The 13,700-nt window shown below is 63.0% G+C and overlaps 1 protein-coding gene across 1 annotated transcript; it reads left to right on the top strand.

The window, feature by feature from the left end:
• Positions 1-572: 572 nt before the first annotated feature.
• BCL3 (BCL3 transcription coactivator) lies at positions 573-6,765 on the top strand. Its single transcript, XM_075489369.1, has 9 exons — positions 573-1,254; positions 1,414-1,585; positions 2,648-2,756; positions 3,171-3,375; positions 3,976-4,064; positions 4,314-4,391; positions 4,993-5,160; positions 5,755-5,848; positions 6,167-6,765. Exons 1-9 carry the CDS (start codon positions 978-980, stop codon positions 6,610-6,612), a joined length of 1,638 nt encoding a protein of 545 aa, XP_075345484.1. The 5' UTR covers positions 573-977; the 3' UTR covers positions 6,613-6,765.
• The last annotated feature ends 6,935 nt before the right edge of the window (positions 6,766-13,700 follow it).

Below are 13,700 nucleotides of genomic sequence, written 5' to 3'. Positions count from 1 at the left end.
CCAGGGCAGGCGTGTGCGGGCAGGCGTTTCAGCAGGGCGGCTGCTGGCGGGGCAGCGGCTCCCTGCACGCGCACGTGTGAGGGGCGTGCGAGGGGCACGGGGAGCTTTGCACGGCCCCCGGCGTGCGAGGCGTGTGCGAGGGGCACGCGGAGCTTCACACAGCTCCCAGCAATTGAGGGGCGTGTGAGGGGTGTGCGGGGAGCACAGGGGCCTTTGCACGGCCCCCAGCGTGCGAGTGGCGTGCGAGGGATGTGTGAGGGGTGTGTGAGGGGCCCGCGGAGCTTCACGCAGCTCCCGGCGTGCGAGGGTCACAGGGAGCTTTGCAGGCCCTGAGCGAGCGAGTGGTGTGTGAGGGGCGTGCAAGGGGCACGCGGAGCTTCACGCAGCTCCCGGCAATCGAGGGGCGTGCGACGGGCACGGGGGTCTTCACACAGCTCCCAGCAATTGAGGGGCGTGCGAGGGGCGTGCGAGGGGCACGGGGGGCTTCCCACGGCCCGAGCGAGCAAGGCGTGTGTGAGGGCGTGGAGGGTGGCGGGGGCTCCGCTCTCCGCCGCCTGTGACCGCAGCGGGGCTCTCCGGGGCTCAGCCACCGGCGCGGAGCGGGGACCCGGGGCCAGCCCGGACACGCGTGGGGGCGGCGGGGCGCCCGCCTGCCCCGTCCAGCCGCCAGAGGGCGGTGCGGCACCGGCACGCCGCTGTCCCCGCCCAGGGGCGGGGCCCCTCGCGGGGAACCCCCCGCCCCCCCCGGGGTCCCCGGGGCGTGTCCGGGGCGGGGGGGGGGGGGGGCGGCCCCGGGGCCCCCCCCGGCGGAGGCGGCCCCGAAAGTCCCGTCGCTGCCGGCCGGCGGGGAAGTCCCGGGGTCGCTTCCGCTCCGCAGCGGGACCCCGGCGGCCGGGAGGGGACGCAGGCGTCCGGGGGGGACCCAGGCGTCCGGGGGGGGCACTCCGGTCCGTCCCCGTCCCCCCCCCCGCCCCGCCATGGCGGAGGAGCTGCCCGTGGACCTGCGGACGCGGCGCGGGGCCCCCCCCGGGCCGGGGCCCCCGGAGGCGTCGCTGCCGCTGCGGAAGCGGCGCTCGGCGATGCGGGGGGCGATGGGGACCACCCCCCCCCTCCCGGGGCAGGGTCCCCCCCCGGGGCAGGGCCCCCCCCCGGGGAAAGCGCCCCGCGGCGCCCCCCCCGCGCCTCCCCCCGCCGCCTGCGCCCCCCCCGGCCTCGGCCTCGGCTTCCCCCCCGCGCCCGCCGCCTTCTTCTCAGGTGAGACCCCCGGGCGTGTTTCGTCCCCGTCCCCATCCCCGGGCCTGCTTCCCCCCCCCCCGCCACCCCCCGCCCCGGGACGCCGGGGTCCCTCGTGGGTGGGAGGGGGGTGAGGATCCCCCGGAGGCCGGGGTCCCCCCGCTGACACCCACCGCGCAGGGCTGCGGGGGGAGCTGCCGCTGCCGCTGCTGGGGGGGTCCGGAGCGGGGTTGGCGGCCCCCCCGGGGGTCCTCGCCCTCGCCCCCGCCCCCCTGGCCCTGCTGGGACCCCCCGAGACCCAACTGGCCGCCGACATCGCCGCCGCCACCGGGCAGGACGAGGACGGTGACACGTGAGTCGAGGACACCCCCCGCGTGGACCCCTCCGTGGCCCCCCCCGGGGGGAACCCCCAATAGGGGCCCCCCAGGAGGACCCTCCTGATCGACCCCCGCGATGGAGCCCCCCCGTAATCAACCTCTTGCTGGGCACCCCCCCCCGTGGGGACCCCCCCCACCAGGGGGGACCTAGTGGGACCCCCCCCCCCCCCCCCCATTGGGGACTCCTCCAAGGAGACCTCCGATGGGGACCCCGCCCGTGGGACCTGTTTAACGGCTCCCCCGGTGGGGACCCCCCTAATGACCCCCCGTGGGACCCCCCTCGGGGACCCCTCGCTGCCCCCCTCTCCCCTCCCCCCGCGGGGAATCCCCGGCCCCACCGGGCTGCCCTGGCCCCGCCCCGCCTCCGCTTGACGTCACCGCCCCGGCCACGCCCCTTTACTGGAAGCGCGGGGGGGAGGGGCGGCTTCCTCCTCCCCCTCCCTCCCAGGTGCCCGTGACCCCCCCCCGCATCCCCTCGAGTCCTGCGTCTCCCCCAAACCGCTCGTGCTCCCCGGTGACCCCCCCCCCGTGTCCCCACCAGGGCGCTGCACATCGCCGTGGCCCCCCACGCCCCCCCCGTGACCCCATGTACCCCCCAGGGTGCTGCACATTGCCGTGTCCCCATGTCCCCCTGTGTTCTCTCGTGTCCCCCCACGCCCCCCCGTGACCCCGTGTCCCCCTGTCCCCCCAGGGCGCTGCACATCGCCGTGTCCCCCTGTGTTCTCTCGTGTCCCCCCACGCCCCCCCCCCCGTGACCCGTGTCCCCCTGTTCCCCCAGGGCACTGCACATCGCCGTGTCCCCGTGTCCCCCTGTGTTCTCTTGTGTCCCCCCACGCTCTCCCGTGACCCCGTGTCCCCCCAGGGCGCTACACATCGCTGTGTCCCCGTGTCTCCCTGTGTTCTCTCGTGTCCCCCCACCCCCCCCCCCCCCGTGACCCCGTGTCCCCCCAGGGTGCTGCACATCACCGTGTCCCCCTGTGTTCTCTCGTGTCCCCCCACACCCCCCCCCGTGACCCCGTGTCCCCCTGTCCCCCCAGGGCGCTGCACATCGCCGTAGCCCAGGGGGCCCTGGGGGCCGCCCGGCGCCTCGTGGGGCTGTTCCTGCAGGGGGGTCGGGAGCTGGATGTCTACAACCGCCTGCGGCAGGTGAGGCAGGGTGGGGGACGTGGGGGGACACGCGGGGACACACGGGAGTATGGGGACGTAGGGGCACACGGGGCTGTGGGGGGACATGCGAGGGGGCCGGACGTTGCAAGCCCCGCGCGTGCCCTCGCACGCCCCTGATGCCTTGCGCCCCCTCGTGCACGCCCCGCGCGCCCTTGCGTGCGCCCCACGCCCGTTCGTGAGCCCCGCGTGCCCTGTGCGTGGCTGCGGCCCGCCCCGTGGGCCTGCTGCCGCGTGCCCTCGCACGCCCGCGACGGCTCTCGCACGCCGCCGCCTGCCTCGCCCGCGCCTCGCGCCCCCTTGCACGGCTGGCGCGCGCCCGGGCAGGGGTCTCGCACGGCACCGGTGCCCACCGGAAGGCTCCACGCCCTGACACGCGCTGATGCGCCCGCGCAGACCCCGCTGCACCTGGCGGTGATCACGGGGCAGCCGGGCCTGGTGCGGCTGCTGGTGGCACACGGGGCCTCGCCGATGGCGCTGGACCGACTGGGGCGCACGGCCGCCCACCTGGCCTGCGAGAGCCGCAGCCCCCGCTGCCTGCGCGAGCTGCTGCGCCCCGGCCCCCGGGGGGGCCCCGACCTGCAGGCCCGCAACTACGAGGGTGAGCACCCCGAGGCGGGGCGGGGGTCCCCCGGCTGCAGGCACGGGGCTACGAGGGGCCGCGCCCCGAAATGGGGGCGGGGGGGATGGGGGGGACACAGCGGTGGGGCACGTGGGAGTGGGGGTGGATGGAAATGGGGGACAACGGGGGGGCACGGAAAGGGGGGATAATGGTGGGGCACAGAAATGGGGGACAATGGGGGGCACGGAAAGGGGGCGCACCAAAATGGGGGGGAATGGGGCGAACAGCAATGGGAGACAATAATGGAGGGGCACAGAAATGGGGGACGATGGGGGGCACGGAAAGGGGGGGACACCAAAATGGGGGGGGAATGGGGGGCACAGCAATGGGGGACAATGGGGGGGCACGGAAAGGGGGGGCACCAAAATGGGGAGGAATGGGAGGCACAGAAAGGGGGGGCAATGGGGGGCAGAGTGGGGGGGGTGCACAGAAAAGGGGGTGCACCACAACGGGGGCCAATGGGGCTGTCAAAATGGGCTGTGCTGCCCCAAACCCGCATGGGACCGGCGGGGGGCTCAGGGGGCCGGTCCCCCCCCTTGGCCCCCCCGGTCCCCCCCCTTGAGCCCCCGGTCCCCCCAGGCCTGACCCCCCTGCACGTGGCCGTCAGCTCGGGTGCCCGCGAGAGCGTCCTGCTGCTGCTGGAGCACGGGGCCGACATCGACGCAGTGGTGGGGTTCGGGGGGCCCTGGGGGGGCTGGTGGCAAAGAGGGGGAGGTCCGTGGGCTGGGGGGCTGTGGGGGTCTGGGCTGCGTGGGTGTGGGGAGGTTGGAGGAGTCTGGGGGCGCCTCAGGGGTCTCAGGTGGGCCCTGGGGCAGCCAGGGGTCTTGGGGGGGGCTGGGGCAGTCCAGGGGTCTTGGGGGGTGGGGGCTGTCGGGGTGTTTGCCGTACCCTCACCCCCCCACCCCGCGCTCCCCCAGGACATCAAGAGCGGCCGCTCGCCGCTGCTGCACGCGGTGGAGAGCAACAGCCTGGAGATGGCTGAGCTGCTCATCCAGGTGGGCTTTGGGGGGCTTTGGGGGGCTGGGGGGCTTTGGGGCATTTGGCGTGCTTGGGGGATGTGGGGTGGTTTGGGGGGCCGTGGGGGGCTTGGAATTTGGGGGCTTCAGCGGGCTCTGGGGCTGCAGGGGGCTATGAGAAATTGGGGGGCCTGGGGATGCAGCGGGCGGCTGTGTGGGGGCTGTGAGAAACTGGGAGGCCTGGGGATGCTGGGGGGGGGCTATGAGAAATTGGGGGGCCTGGGGATGCTGAGGGGGGCTATGAGAAATTGGGGGGCCTGGGGATGCAGCGGGCGGCTGTGGGGGGGCTGTGAGAAACTGGGAGGCCTGGGGATGCTGGGGGGGGGCTATGAGAAATTGGGGGGCCTGGGGATGCTGAGGGGGGCTATGAGAAATTGGGGGGCCTGGGGATGCAGCGGGCGGCTGTGGGTGGGCTGTGAGAAACTGGGGGGCCTGGGGATGCTGAGGGGGGCTATGAGAAATTGGGGGGCCTGGGGATGCAGCGGGCGGCTGTGGGGGAGCTGTGAGAAACTGGGGGGCCTGGGGATGCTGCGGGCGGCTGCGGGGTCCGCGGGTCCTGGGCTGATGCGGGTGCCGGCAGCGGGGCGCCAGCGTCAACGCCCAGTCGTACGCGGGGTGCACGGCGCTGCACGCGGCAGCGGGCCGGGGGCTCCTGGGGGTCCTGCGGCTGCTGCTGCGCAGCGGGGCCGACTGCGCCCTCAAGAACTACCACAACGACACCCCCCTGGCCGTGGCCAGCAGCCGGCAGGTGGGGGGGCTCCTGCTGGGGGGCGGAGGGGCGGGGGGGGGGAAGTGGAGGTAATGGGGTGCGGGAGTGGGGTGCAGTGGGGGTGGGGTGAGGGAGTGGGGTGAAGTGAGGGAGTGGGGTGAAGTGGGGGTGGGGTGAGGGAGTGGGGTGCAGTGGGGGTATTGGGGTGCGGGAGTGGGGTGCTATGATGGGGTGGGGTGCGGGAGTGGGGTGCAGTGGGGTATTGGGGTGAGGGAGTGGGGTGAAGTGGGGTATTGGGGTGAGGGAGTGGGGTGCAGTGGGGGTGGGGTGAGGGAGTGCGGTGCAGTGGGGATATTGGGGTGCAGGAGTGGGGTGCTATGAGGGGGTGGGGTGCGGGAGTGCGGTGCAGTGGGGGGTTTGGATGTGGGGGGGTGGGGTGCAGTGGGGGGTTTGGATGTGGGGGGTTGGGGTGCAGTGAAGGGGCTCGGGGTACAGGGGGATGTACAGAGGGTGCTGGGGGAGGACCTGGGGGTGCGCCGAGGGGACCGGCAGTGTGGCCGAGGCAGGTTTTGGGGTGCAGGGGAGGAGTCTCGGGGGGGCCCCCCCCCCATGCTGACCCCGGCCTCCCCCCAGGTCATCGACATCCTTCGGGGAAAGGCCTCGCGCCCCCCCCCGGCCCCCTCCAGCCCCCCCCCACCCCCCGAGGGCCCCCCCCCGGCACCCAACGGTGAGGTTCTCATGACCTCTGCGAGTTCGGGGGTTCCAGGGATTTTGGGGGGGTGTCGAGGCGGGACTCTAGGGTTTTGGGGGTTGTCTCGGGGGGGCCTGGGGAGGGGGGGCTTGGGGAGCCTGGGGAGGGTTCCTGGGGGGGGGTGGGGCTGTCGGGGGGGGGCATTGAGAGTCTTGGGGGGCATCGAGGGGGTCCTGGCGGTCCCATGGGGGGTCCCAGGGTTTGGGAGGTCCCTGGGGGGGGTCAGGGGTGTCCCCCGGAGATGCAGGTGCTGGGGGGCGGGGTCCCCTTGACTGCCCCGCTGTCCCCCCCCAGGACGAGCCTCCCCCGTGTCCCCCCCGGGCTCCCTCAGCCCCCCCCGGACCCCCAGCGCAGCCAATCAGAGGGTGGACTCCGATGAGTCGGCCAATGGGGTGCAAGGGCTGGGGCCCCGCCTAGGGGTGAAGCACGAAGTTGGCGCCGGGCAGCCAATGGGATGTGCCAGTGGCCCTGCCCTCACCCTGCCATTGGCCGATGCCCACCTGGACCCTGCCTGCCTCTACCCAATGGTGTCGCCAGGCCGGGAGGCCACAGCCAATCCCCTCGTGCCACAGCCTTTCCAGCGGCCAATTGTCTCGCTGGGTCCGCCGGCCAATCAGGGGCCACTGCGGGCAGCCCAGATGGACCAATCACAGACGCTGGCGGAAGGGGGTACACACCCACCTGACCCCCCTCGGCTCCGCCCCCGGGAGGGGCGGGGCCAGGCGGGAGGGGGCAGGTGACCCCACGGGGACAAGGGGACCCCCACGGACTTCTCCCACGAGGGGACCCCGGCGTGCGGAGCCACCCCCCGTCCCCATCCACGAGCATTAACCCTCCCCCCCCGGCAGGGGCGGGGCTAGGCCTGTAACGAAACAAATTAAAGCAATTTTGGCTACAAACCCTCCTGGGGAGGGGGCTGATGTGGGCAGGGTGGGACTGAGGTGGGGCAGGCGGGGCTAAGGTGGGGCAGGCGGGGCTAAGGTGGGGCAGGTGGGGCTAAGGTGAGCGGGGCTAAGGCAGGGCAGGCGGAGCTAAGGTGGGCTGGGCGGGGCTAAGGTGGGGCAGGCGGGGCTAAGGCTGGCTGGGCTGGGCTAAGGTGGGCTGGGTGGGGCTAAGGCCAGCTGGGTGTGGCTAAGGCCGGGCAGGCGGGGCTAAGGCCGGGCAGGCGGGGCTAAGGCTGGGCAGGCGGGGCTAAGGCAGGGCAGGCGGGGCTAAGGCTGGGAAGGCGGGGCTCAGGGGCTTTTGTCTCCTCCTCCATCTCGGTTGCCTCCAATCGGTCAGCGTCTGCCTGACGACATCTGTACTCTGTTCCAACCCTCTCTGGGTTAACGTAATCATCCTTTCCTCATAGCTTCTTTCGCCTCTCTGGCCCCCACAGGACCCCTCTACTTCCACCACGGTCCCTCCTGCAACCTTCCTGGTGTCCCAGTAGTGCAATTGCTTGTAGTGCAATTTGGACCCCTTTGTTCCCTCAGAACCCCTCCTCAGGCTTTCTTTGTGCCCCCCAGCGGTCTTTGCTGTCAGCTCGGATGCCTCCGTTCAATCCCTACCCGCCCTGAGAACATCTGTACTCTGTTTGAATCCCCTCCCGATGTCAGTCCTTATGTCCTTGAGCCTTCTTTGGTCTCCCTGGCCCCTGCAGGACTCTTCTACTCCCCTCACAGTCCCTGTGAAACCTTTCTTGTTCCCCACAGCCCTCTTTTTAACTCTGTTGGCAAACTTTGGACCTCTCTTGTTCCCTTAGATCCCCTCCTCAGGCTTTCTTTGGGCCTCAGAGCGCTCTTATCTTCCTCGATGCCTCTATTAGTCCCTGGCCCCCTACACACATCTGTACCCTCTTCAGATGCTTTCCTGAGTTTCTCATTGTGTCACCAGTACTTTTTCTGTCTTTCTGGTCCCCAGGGTCCCCAGTCCTCTCATTCCCTGATGCCTCCCAAGACTTTCCTTGTTCCCTAATGCACTCTTCTAGCTCTTCAGCCCCCTTTGTGTCTTTCTTATTCAGACAGAACCCTTCCTCAGGCTTTCTTTATGCTCTAGAGCGCTGTTATTTTATTAGCAGCCATCTAGTATGTCTCCGCTCGGTTGCTTGTCCCCTGAAGGCTTCTGTATGTTGCTGGGACACCACCTTGAGTTTTGCATTGTGTCCCAGAGCCGCCTTCTGTCTCTCTCATGCTCTTAGTACCCATTACTCCCATCATAATGCCTTTTGGGGCCCTCCTTGCACTCCACAGCCCCCTTTTGGCTCTGTAGCATACTTCACACCCTTCTTGCTCCCTGAGAACCTTTCCCTGTTTCATCTCCAGAACACTCATACTGTCCTCTATGCTGGCTGGGATACCTTGCTCTAGTCCCTGGTCCGCTGAGGACATCTGTAGTCTGTTCGAATCCCCTCTGGACTTCTTCATCATGTCCTTGAGCCTTCTTTTGTCTGTCTTTTTGTCTTCTCTTTGGCTGGGGGAAAGGCCGCCAGCAAGCTGGCGCCAGGGTGGGAAATGCCGCAGGCAAGCACGGACGTTTCCCTGCCGGTGCCAGCTTGCCAATGATATTTCCCTCCTATTGCCAACTTGCTGATGGCATCTCCAACGCCGTCGCCAGCTTGCTGGTGGCATCTGCCCCCATTGTCACCAGCTCGCTGGCACTGTCTGGCTTGTGGGGGTTGGGGTAATTGGCCCCCTGTTCCCCATGGGCTCCAGCTGCAGCCTGGGGCAGCACAGGTGGGACCCATGAGGTGAGGATGGGGCTGGGCCCAGGGTTTAAAAAGGGCTGAGGATGGGGCTGGCCCTGCTGTGCTGAGGGGCTCTAGGTGGGGAGGGGGTTGCCCAGGCATGCCTGCCTGTGGGAGCTGGCTGAGGAGTGACATGAAGGGGCTTCCCCAGGCAGCTGCCTCCAGCAAGGAACAGCCGGTCCCCACAGCCGGGACGGATCCCTCCCGGCCGTCCCGGACAGAGCGCACCACCGGCACGTGGTGCCGGGAGCTCGGTGCCCCCATCGGCCGCACGCGTGAGCCACCGTGTCTCTGGGAAGCCTCTTGGGAGAGGAGCATCGAGGCACCCGGGCGGGCGAGGCAGCCGGCACTGTGGAGGAGGAAGGGGCAGAGGCCGAGAGAGAGAAGCCTCGGGGCGCCGAAGGTCTCCCGGCGGCGCCGGGAGCTGCGGTGAGTCGCGCATCCCTCGCGTGCGTCCAGGCCTCTCTCTGCCGTGCTTCTCCAGACCTCTGCCTGCCTCCTTGCCTGCACCGGCCTCTGTCTCCCTTTCAGGCTGTTTGGCTCCCCAAAGCTTTTTGCCCGTCTGCTAGCACTGCCCTCCACACCGTCGCCTTCTCCATCGCCTTTCTATGCCTCTCCCTTTCCAGGTCCCCACCTGCTATTATTTCACTCTTCCCACACTGCCTTCTTCCGCATTGCTGGGGAAAATGGCATTTCTAGGTCCCCCTCTACGCAGTGACCCGTCTCTCTTTTCAGTGACTCCCTCTGCTCTGCACCCTGTCTGCTTTTTTCTAGTAATCTGTCCCTATTTTTCACTTTTTACTTTCATAATTCTTCTCTTTTTGAAATTTTGTTTCTAGGTGTACTTTTATCTTGTTTTCTGTCTTTTTTTAATTTTTTCCTGTTTCCTGTATCCTGTTGCTTTTAAAATTTTCATTCTGTGTCTACTTTTGTCAAGATGTCTCTCCCTGTTTAATTGTTTCTTGTATGTCCTGTAGCCCGTTGCTTTTAAATTGTCTTTCCTCGTCTATCTTTTTCCAGTTTGCTGTCCTCATTTTTTAATTTGTTCTAGTCTGTGCTGTGCCCAGTTGCCTTTAAAATTTTCTTTCTATGCCTCCATGTATTTAGGTTTTTCGCTATTTTTAATTTTTTTCCTTTCTTAATGTCTTTTGAATTGAAAAAACTTTTGAATTTTTGTTTCTATGTTCACTTTTATGTATCTTTTCTGTCTCTATTATTTATTTTTTTCCTATCTGTACTGTACATTGTGACTTTTAACATTTTTTGTCTACTTTTACCCAGATGTCTAACCCTATTTTTATTATTATTTCCAGACTTTTCTGTGTCACGTTGCTTTTGAAATTTTTCTATATTTACTTGTATCCAGTTCACTGTCTTTATTTTTTATTTCATGCTACTCTGTGCCATACCCTGTTGCTCTTCAAATTTTGTTTCTGTGTCTTTGTTTATTTAGTTTGCTGTCCTTATATTTTATTTTTTCTTCCTTTAACGCCTTTGTTTTTCAATTTTTTTATGTCTACTTTTATCTAGTTTGCTATCCCTATTTTTAGATTTTTTTCTCCTCTGCCTTGTACCCTTTTGCTTTTTAATTTTTCTTTCTATGTTGACTTTTATTGAGCTGTCTATCCCTGTTTTTTAATTGTCTTTCTTGTCACATACCCTGTTGCTTCTTAAGTTTTCTTTGTCTTTCATTTTTTTTCTCTTCTCTCCATTCATCCGGAGGCTGTAGAGGGTCTCCTCGGCACGCTGTTATTTCTGAAGCATAATTCGTACCCCTCTCGCTTTGTAAGAACATCTCCTCCCTCTTCCTCAGAGCAGTCTTGTTGTCCTCTCCTCCATCTCGCTCACCTCCAGCAGGTCAGTGTCTCCCTCCTGACCTCCGTACTCTGGTCAGATCCCCTCCCCAGTACCTTGGTGCCCTCAAGCCGCCTTGTGTCTCTCTGGCCATCTCGGCACCCCTCTGTTTCTGTCGCGACGCTTCCTGCGAGCGCCCTTGTGTTGCGTGGCCATCCTTTAGTTCTGCAGCAGGCTTTGTATCTTTCTTATTCAGAGACAACTCTTCCTCAGGCTTTCATTTTCCCTCAGAGCACTCTTGCCTTCCCTCCGCTATGTCGGATGCCTCTGTTTGGTCTCCGGTTCCCTGAGGACATCTCTACTCTGTTCAGATCCCCTCCTGAGTACCTCAGTGTGTCAGCAATCCTTTGTTTGTCTCTTTGTCCACGTTTCCCCCGCCCCCCGGAGCCCCCTCGTTCCTGTCACGACGCCTCCCGAGACTGTCCTCGTGCCCCATGGCACCCTTCGAGCTCTGCAGCCCTCTTTGTGTGTCTCTCTTATTTGGACAGAACCTCTCCTCGGGTTTTTGTTGTGCCCCACAGCTCCCTGACCTTATTCACTGCCGTCTGGGATGTCTCCATCTGGTCCCTCATCCCCGGAGGACATCGCTGGGACACCCTCTTGAGTTTTGCACTGCGTGCCAGAGCCGCCTTCTGTCTCTCGCTCTCGGCACCCTTCTTCTGCCATCACCGTGCCTCCTGAGGCCGTGCTCGTGCCCCACGGCCCTCTGTGGCTCTGTAGCGCAATTTGCACCCTTCTTGCTCCCGAGAACCATTCCCGATGACATCTTTCATCTCCAGGACACTCATGTTGTCCTCTGTGCTAGCTAGGACACCTCTGTTCAGTCCCTGGTCCCCTGAGGACATCTGTAGTCTGTTCAGATCCCCTCTGGACTTTTTCATCGTGTCCTCGAGCCTTCTTTTGTCTGTCCCTCTCAGAACCCCTCTGTTACTGTCACGGTGCCTTCCGAGCAGCACGCTTTTAGCTCCGTAAGCCCCCTTTGGACTCGCTTTGTTGCAATTGCACCTCTCCTAAGATCTCTGTTCCCAAAAAAGAGCATTCTTGTTCTTTTCTATGCCATCTAGGATGCCTCTGGAGATGGCATAGAGAATTCTATGCCATCTCTTTTTCCTTGTGCTGCACAGCATTTTGGTAGCGCTTTACCTCCCTTTTAGGGGTCTCTCTCATGACCCCTCTGGTGCCAGTCACCGTGCCTCCCGAGACCTTCTTTGTGTCCCACAGTCCTGTTTTTGCTCCGTAGCGGACTTTGATCCTCTCTCGTTACCTCCGAACCCCGTCCTCCGGTTTGTTTGTGACTGGAGCACTCTTATAATCCTGTCTGCCGTCTAGGGTGCCTCTATTTGGTCCCTGGCCTCCTGAGGCCGTATCTACTCTGTTCGCATCCCCTCCAGACTTCCTCCTTGTGTCCCTGAGCCGCCTTTGGTCTCTCTGGCCCATTTGGGACCCCTCTGATTGTGTCACGGTGCCTATCGATGCCTTCAAGGTTGCTCTTGGCACACTTTTAGCTTTGTAGCGGACCTTGCACCCCTCTTCTTCCTTCAGAAGACTTCCTGAGTCCATGTGTGTGATGCAGCCCAGGCATTCTGTCCTCTTCCCTCTAGCTGTGCCTCTCTTTGTTCCCTGGCCCTCTGATGGCAAACGTGATACTTGATTCAGATCCCCTCTGGATTTAATTGTCATGTCCCCAGTCCTTTTTCTGTCTCTCTGGCTCCCTCGGGACGTTTTTTTCTCCCAGTCACGATGCCTCCCGAGACCTTGCTTGTGCTCCACATCCATCTTGTAGCAATTTGAGCTGTAGAGCACTCATTTGTTCCTCTACGCTATCTAGGATTCCTGTGTTCAGTGCCTGGCCGCCTGAGACCATCTGTACTCCGTTCAGATGATCACCCGAGTTCCTCCTTGTTGTCCCAAGGCTTCTCTTGTCCGCCAGCCCCCCTCAACATCCTTCTCCTCACAGTCACGATGCCTCCTGAGACCTTCCTCATTCTCCACAGCACCGTGTAGCACATTATCTCCCTTTCCATCTTTCTTGCTCCGTCAGAGCCTCCCATCTGTCTTTGCTACTCGGCGCTCCTTTATCTTCCCCTCTGCCATCGAGGGCATCTCTGTTTGGTTCCTCTCTCACTCAGTCATCTCTGCTTTGCCTAGATGCCCTCCTGAGACTCCTGAGACTCCAAGGCCCTCGCCGTGTCTCTAAGCCTTCTTTTCTTACCCTGCCCGCCCGTAGCGTTGCCTGTTTGCCCTGTGTGGGTCCACAGTGTGAGTATCTATGATGTGGGTGCGCTGATCCCTTTCAGAGTGTCAGAGGGTCAGGATTTTGTTCTATTTGGTGTCGAGTTGTTCTGTTTGGTGCATTTGTTGAAGATGTGAGTTTTGTGCAGGATGAAGCCAGCTCTCTCTGAGTGGTCTTGGGATAAGGTGGGGTATGTGTGTCTTAAGGTCATATCTTCTTTGCCAGGTGTTTTGAACTAATTGTATCTGATTTTCCTGGTGACTCACAAAGGGGTTTGGGGCACACCGATGGCGGGCGCTGTCACCAAAAGGCAAAGCAGTGTCATAGCAGAGTTTTCCATTTCTGGGGATGGGCTCAGCCGTCTCCTGCGCAAATTTCTGTTATATAGCAATGGGGATGGTAGCTTTCTTTTGATTTCTTGAAGAACAAGAGGATGATGGAGCACATAATGTGCATAGCACATTAAATATAAGCATAATTTTCTCTTCCTTTGTCAGTACAGGCACCCAAGGCCAGCCCGCATTCAAGGAACAGCACGAGGATATCCGTGTCGACCGTCAGCAGAGGAAGGAAGCTTCTTTTGGAGGCTGAGGCGATGAAGCAGCGTCCTTAATTTTTCTGTTTGATTTTCAATGTGGGTGCGGGGAGGGCCTGGGACATGCAAAACATGGTCGCGGACAGGGGGGCTGCCCATTATATGGGAGGCTGTGAGAGCTATCATGGACACCACTGGACTGGCATTAGAACCTGGTGCTTGGCTTGACCGAGCTGGCAGGACCATCGTGCTGTCTGAAGTAATGAATACTTCCGCACTGAGATTTTAATAGCTCGGTCTGCATCACCTTTGGCTTTTCCTCATTGAGCTTGTATTTTGGCAAGAAGCATCTCTCATCCAGCATCTGGGTCTGAGGGGTCTCCATCAGACTTTGGGCGCCTGTCCTGTCACATTCAGTATCTGTCTGCGCTCGGGTCTCCTGTAACTCCTACGCAATTTTGTCTTAAGACTTTATAGTGCA

Source organism: Mycteria americana, unplaced genomic scaffold (genome assembly GCF_035582795.1).
Source record: "Mycteria americana isolate JAX WOST 10 ecotype Jacksonville Zoo and Gardens unplaced genomic scaffold, USCA_MyAme_1.0 Scaffold_131, whole genome shotgun sequence".
NCBI lineage: Eukaryota > Metazoa > Chordata > Aves > Ciconiiformes > Ciconiidae > Mycteria > Mycteria americana.
This window is presented reverse-complemented; position numbering and strand designations above follow the sequence as displayed.

Bases quoted from the DNA above. Each gene is read 5' to 3' on its own strand.
- BCL3 (XM_075489369.1), top strand. From the start codon at position 978: ATGGCGGAGGAGCTGCCCGTGGACCTGCGGACGCGGCGCGGGGCCCCC. The intron at 1,255-1,413 runs GTGAGACCCCCG...CCCACCGCGCAG, and splicing joins GCCCGCCGCCTTCTTCTCAG to GGCTGCGGGGGGAGCTGCCG. The intron at 2,757-3,170 runs GTGAGGCAGGGT...GCGCCCGCGCAG, and splicing joins TCTACAACCGCCTGCGGCAG to ACCCCGCTGCACCTGGCGGT.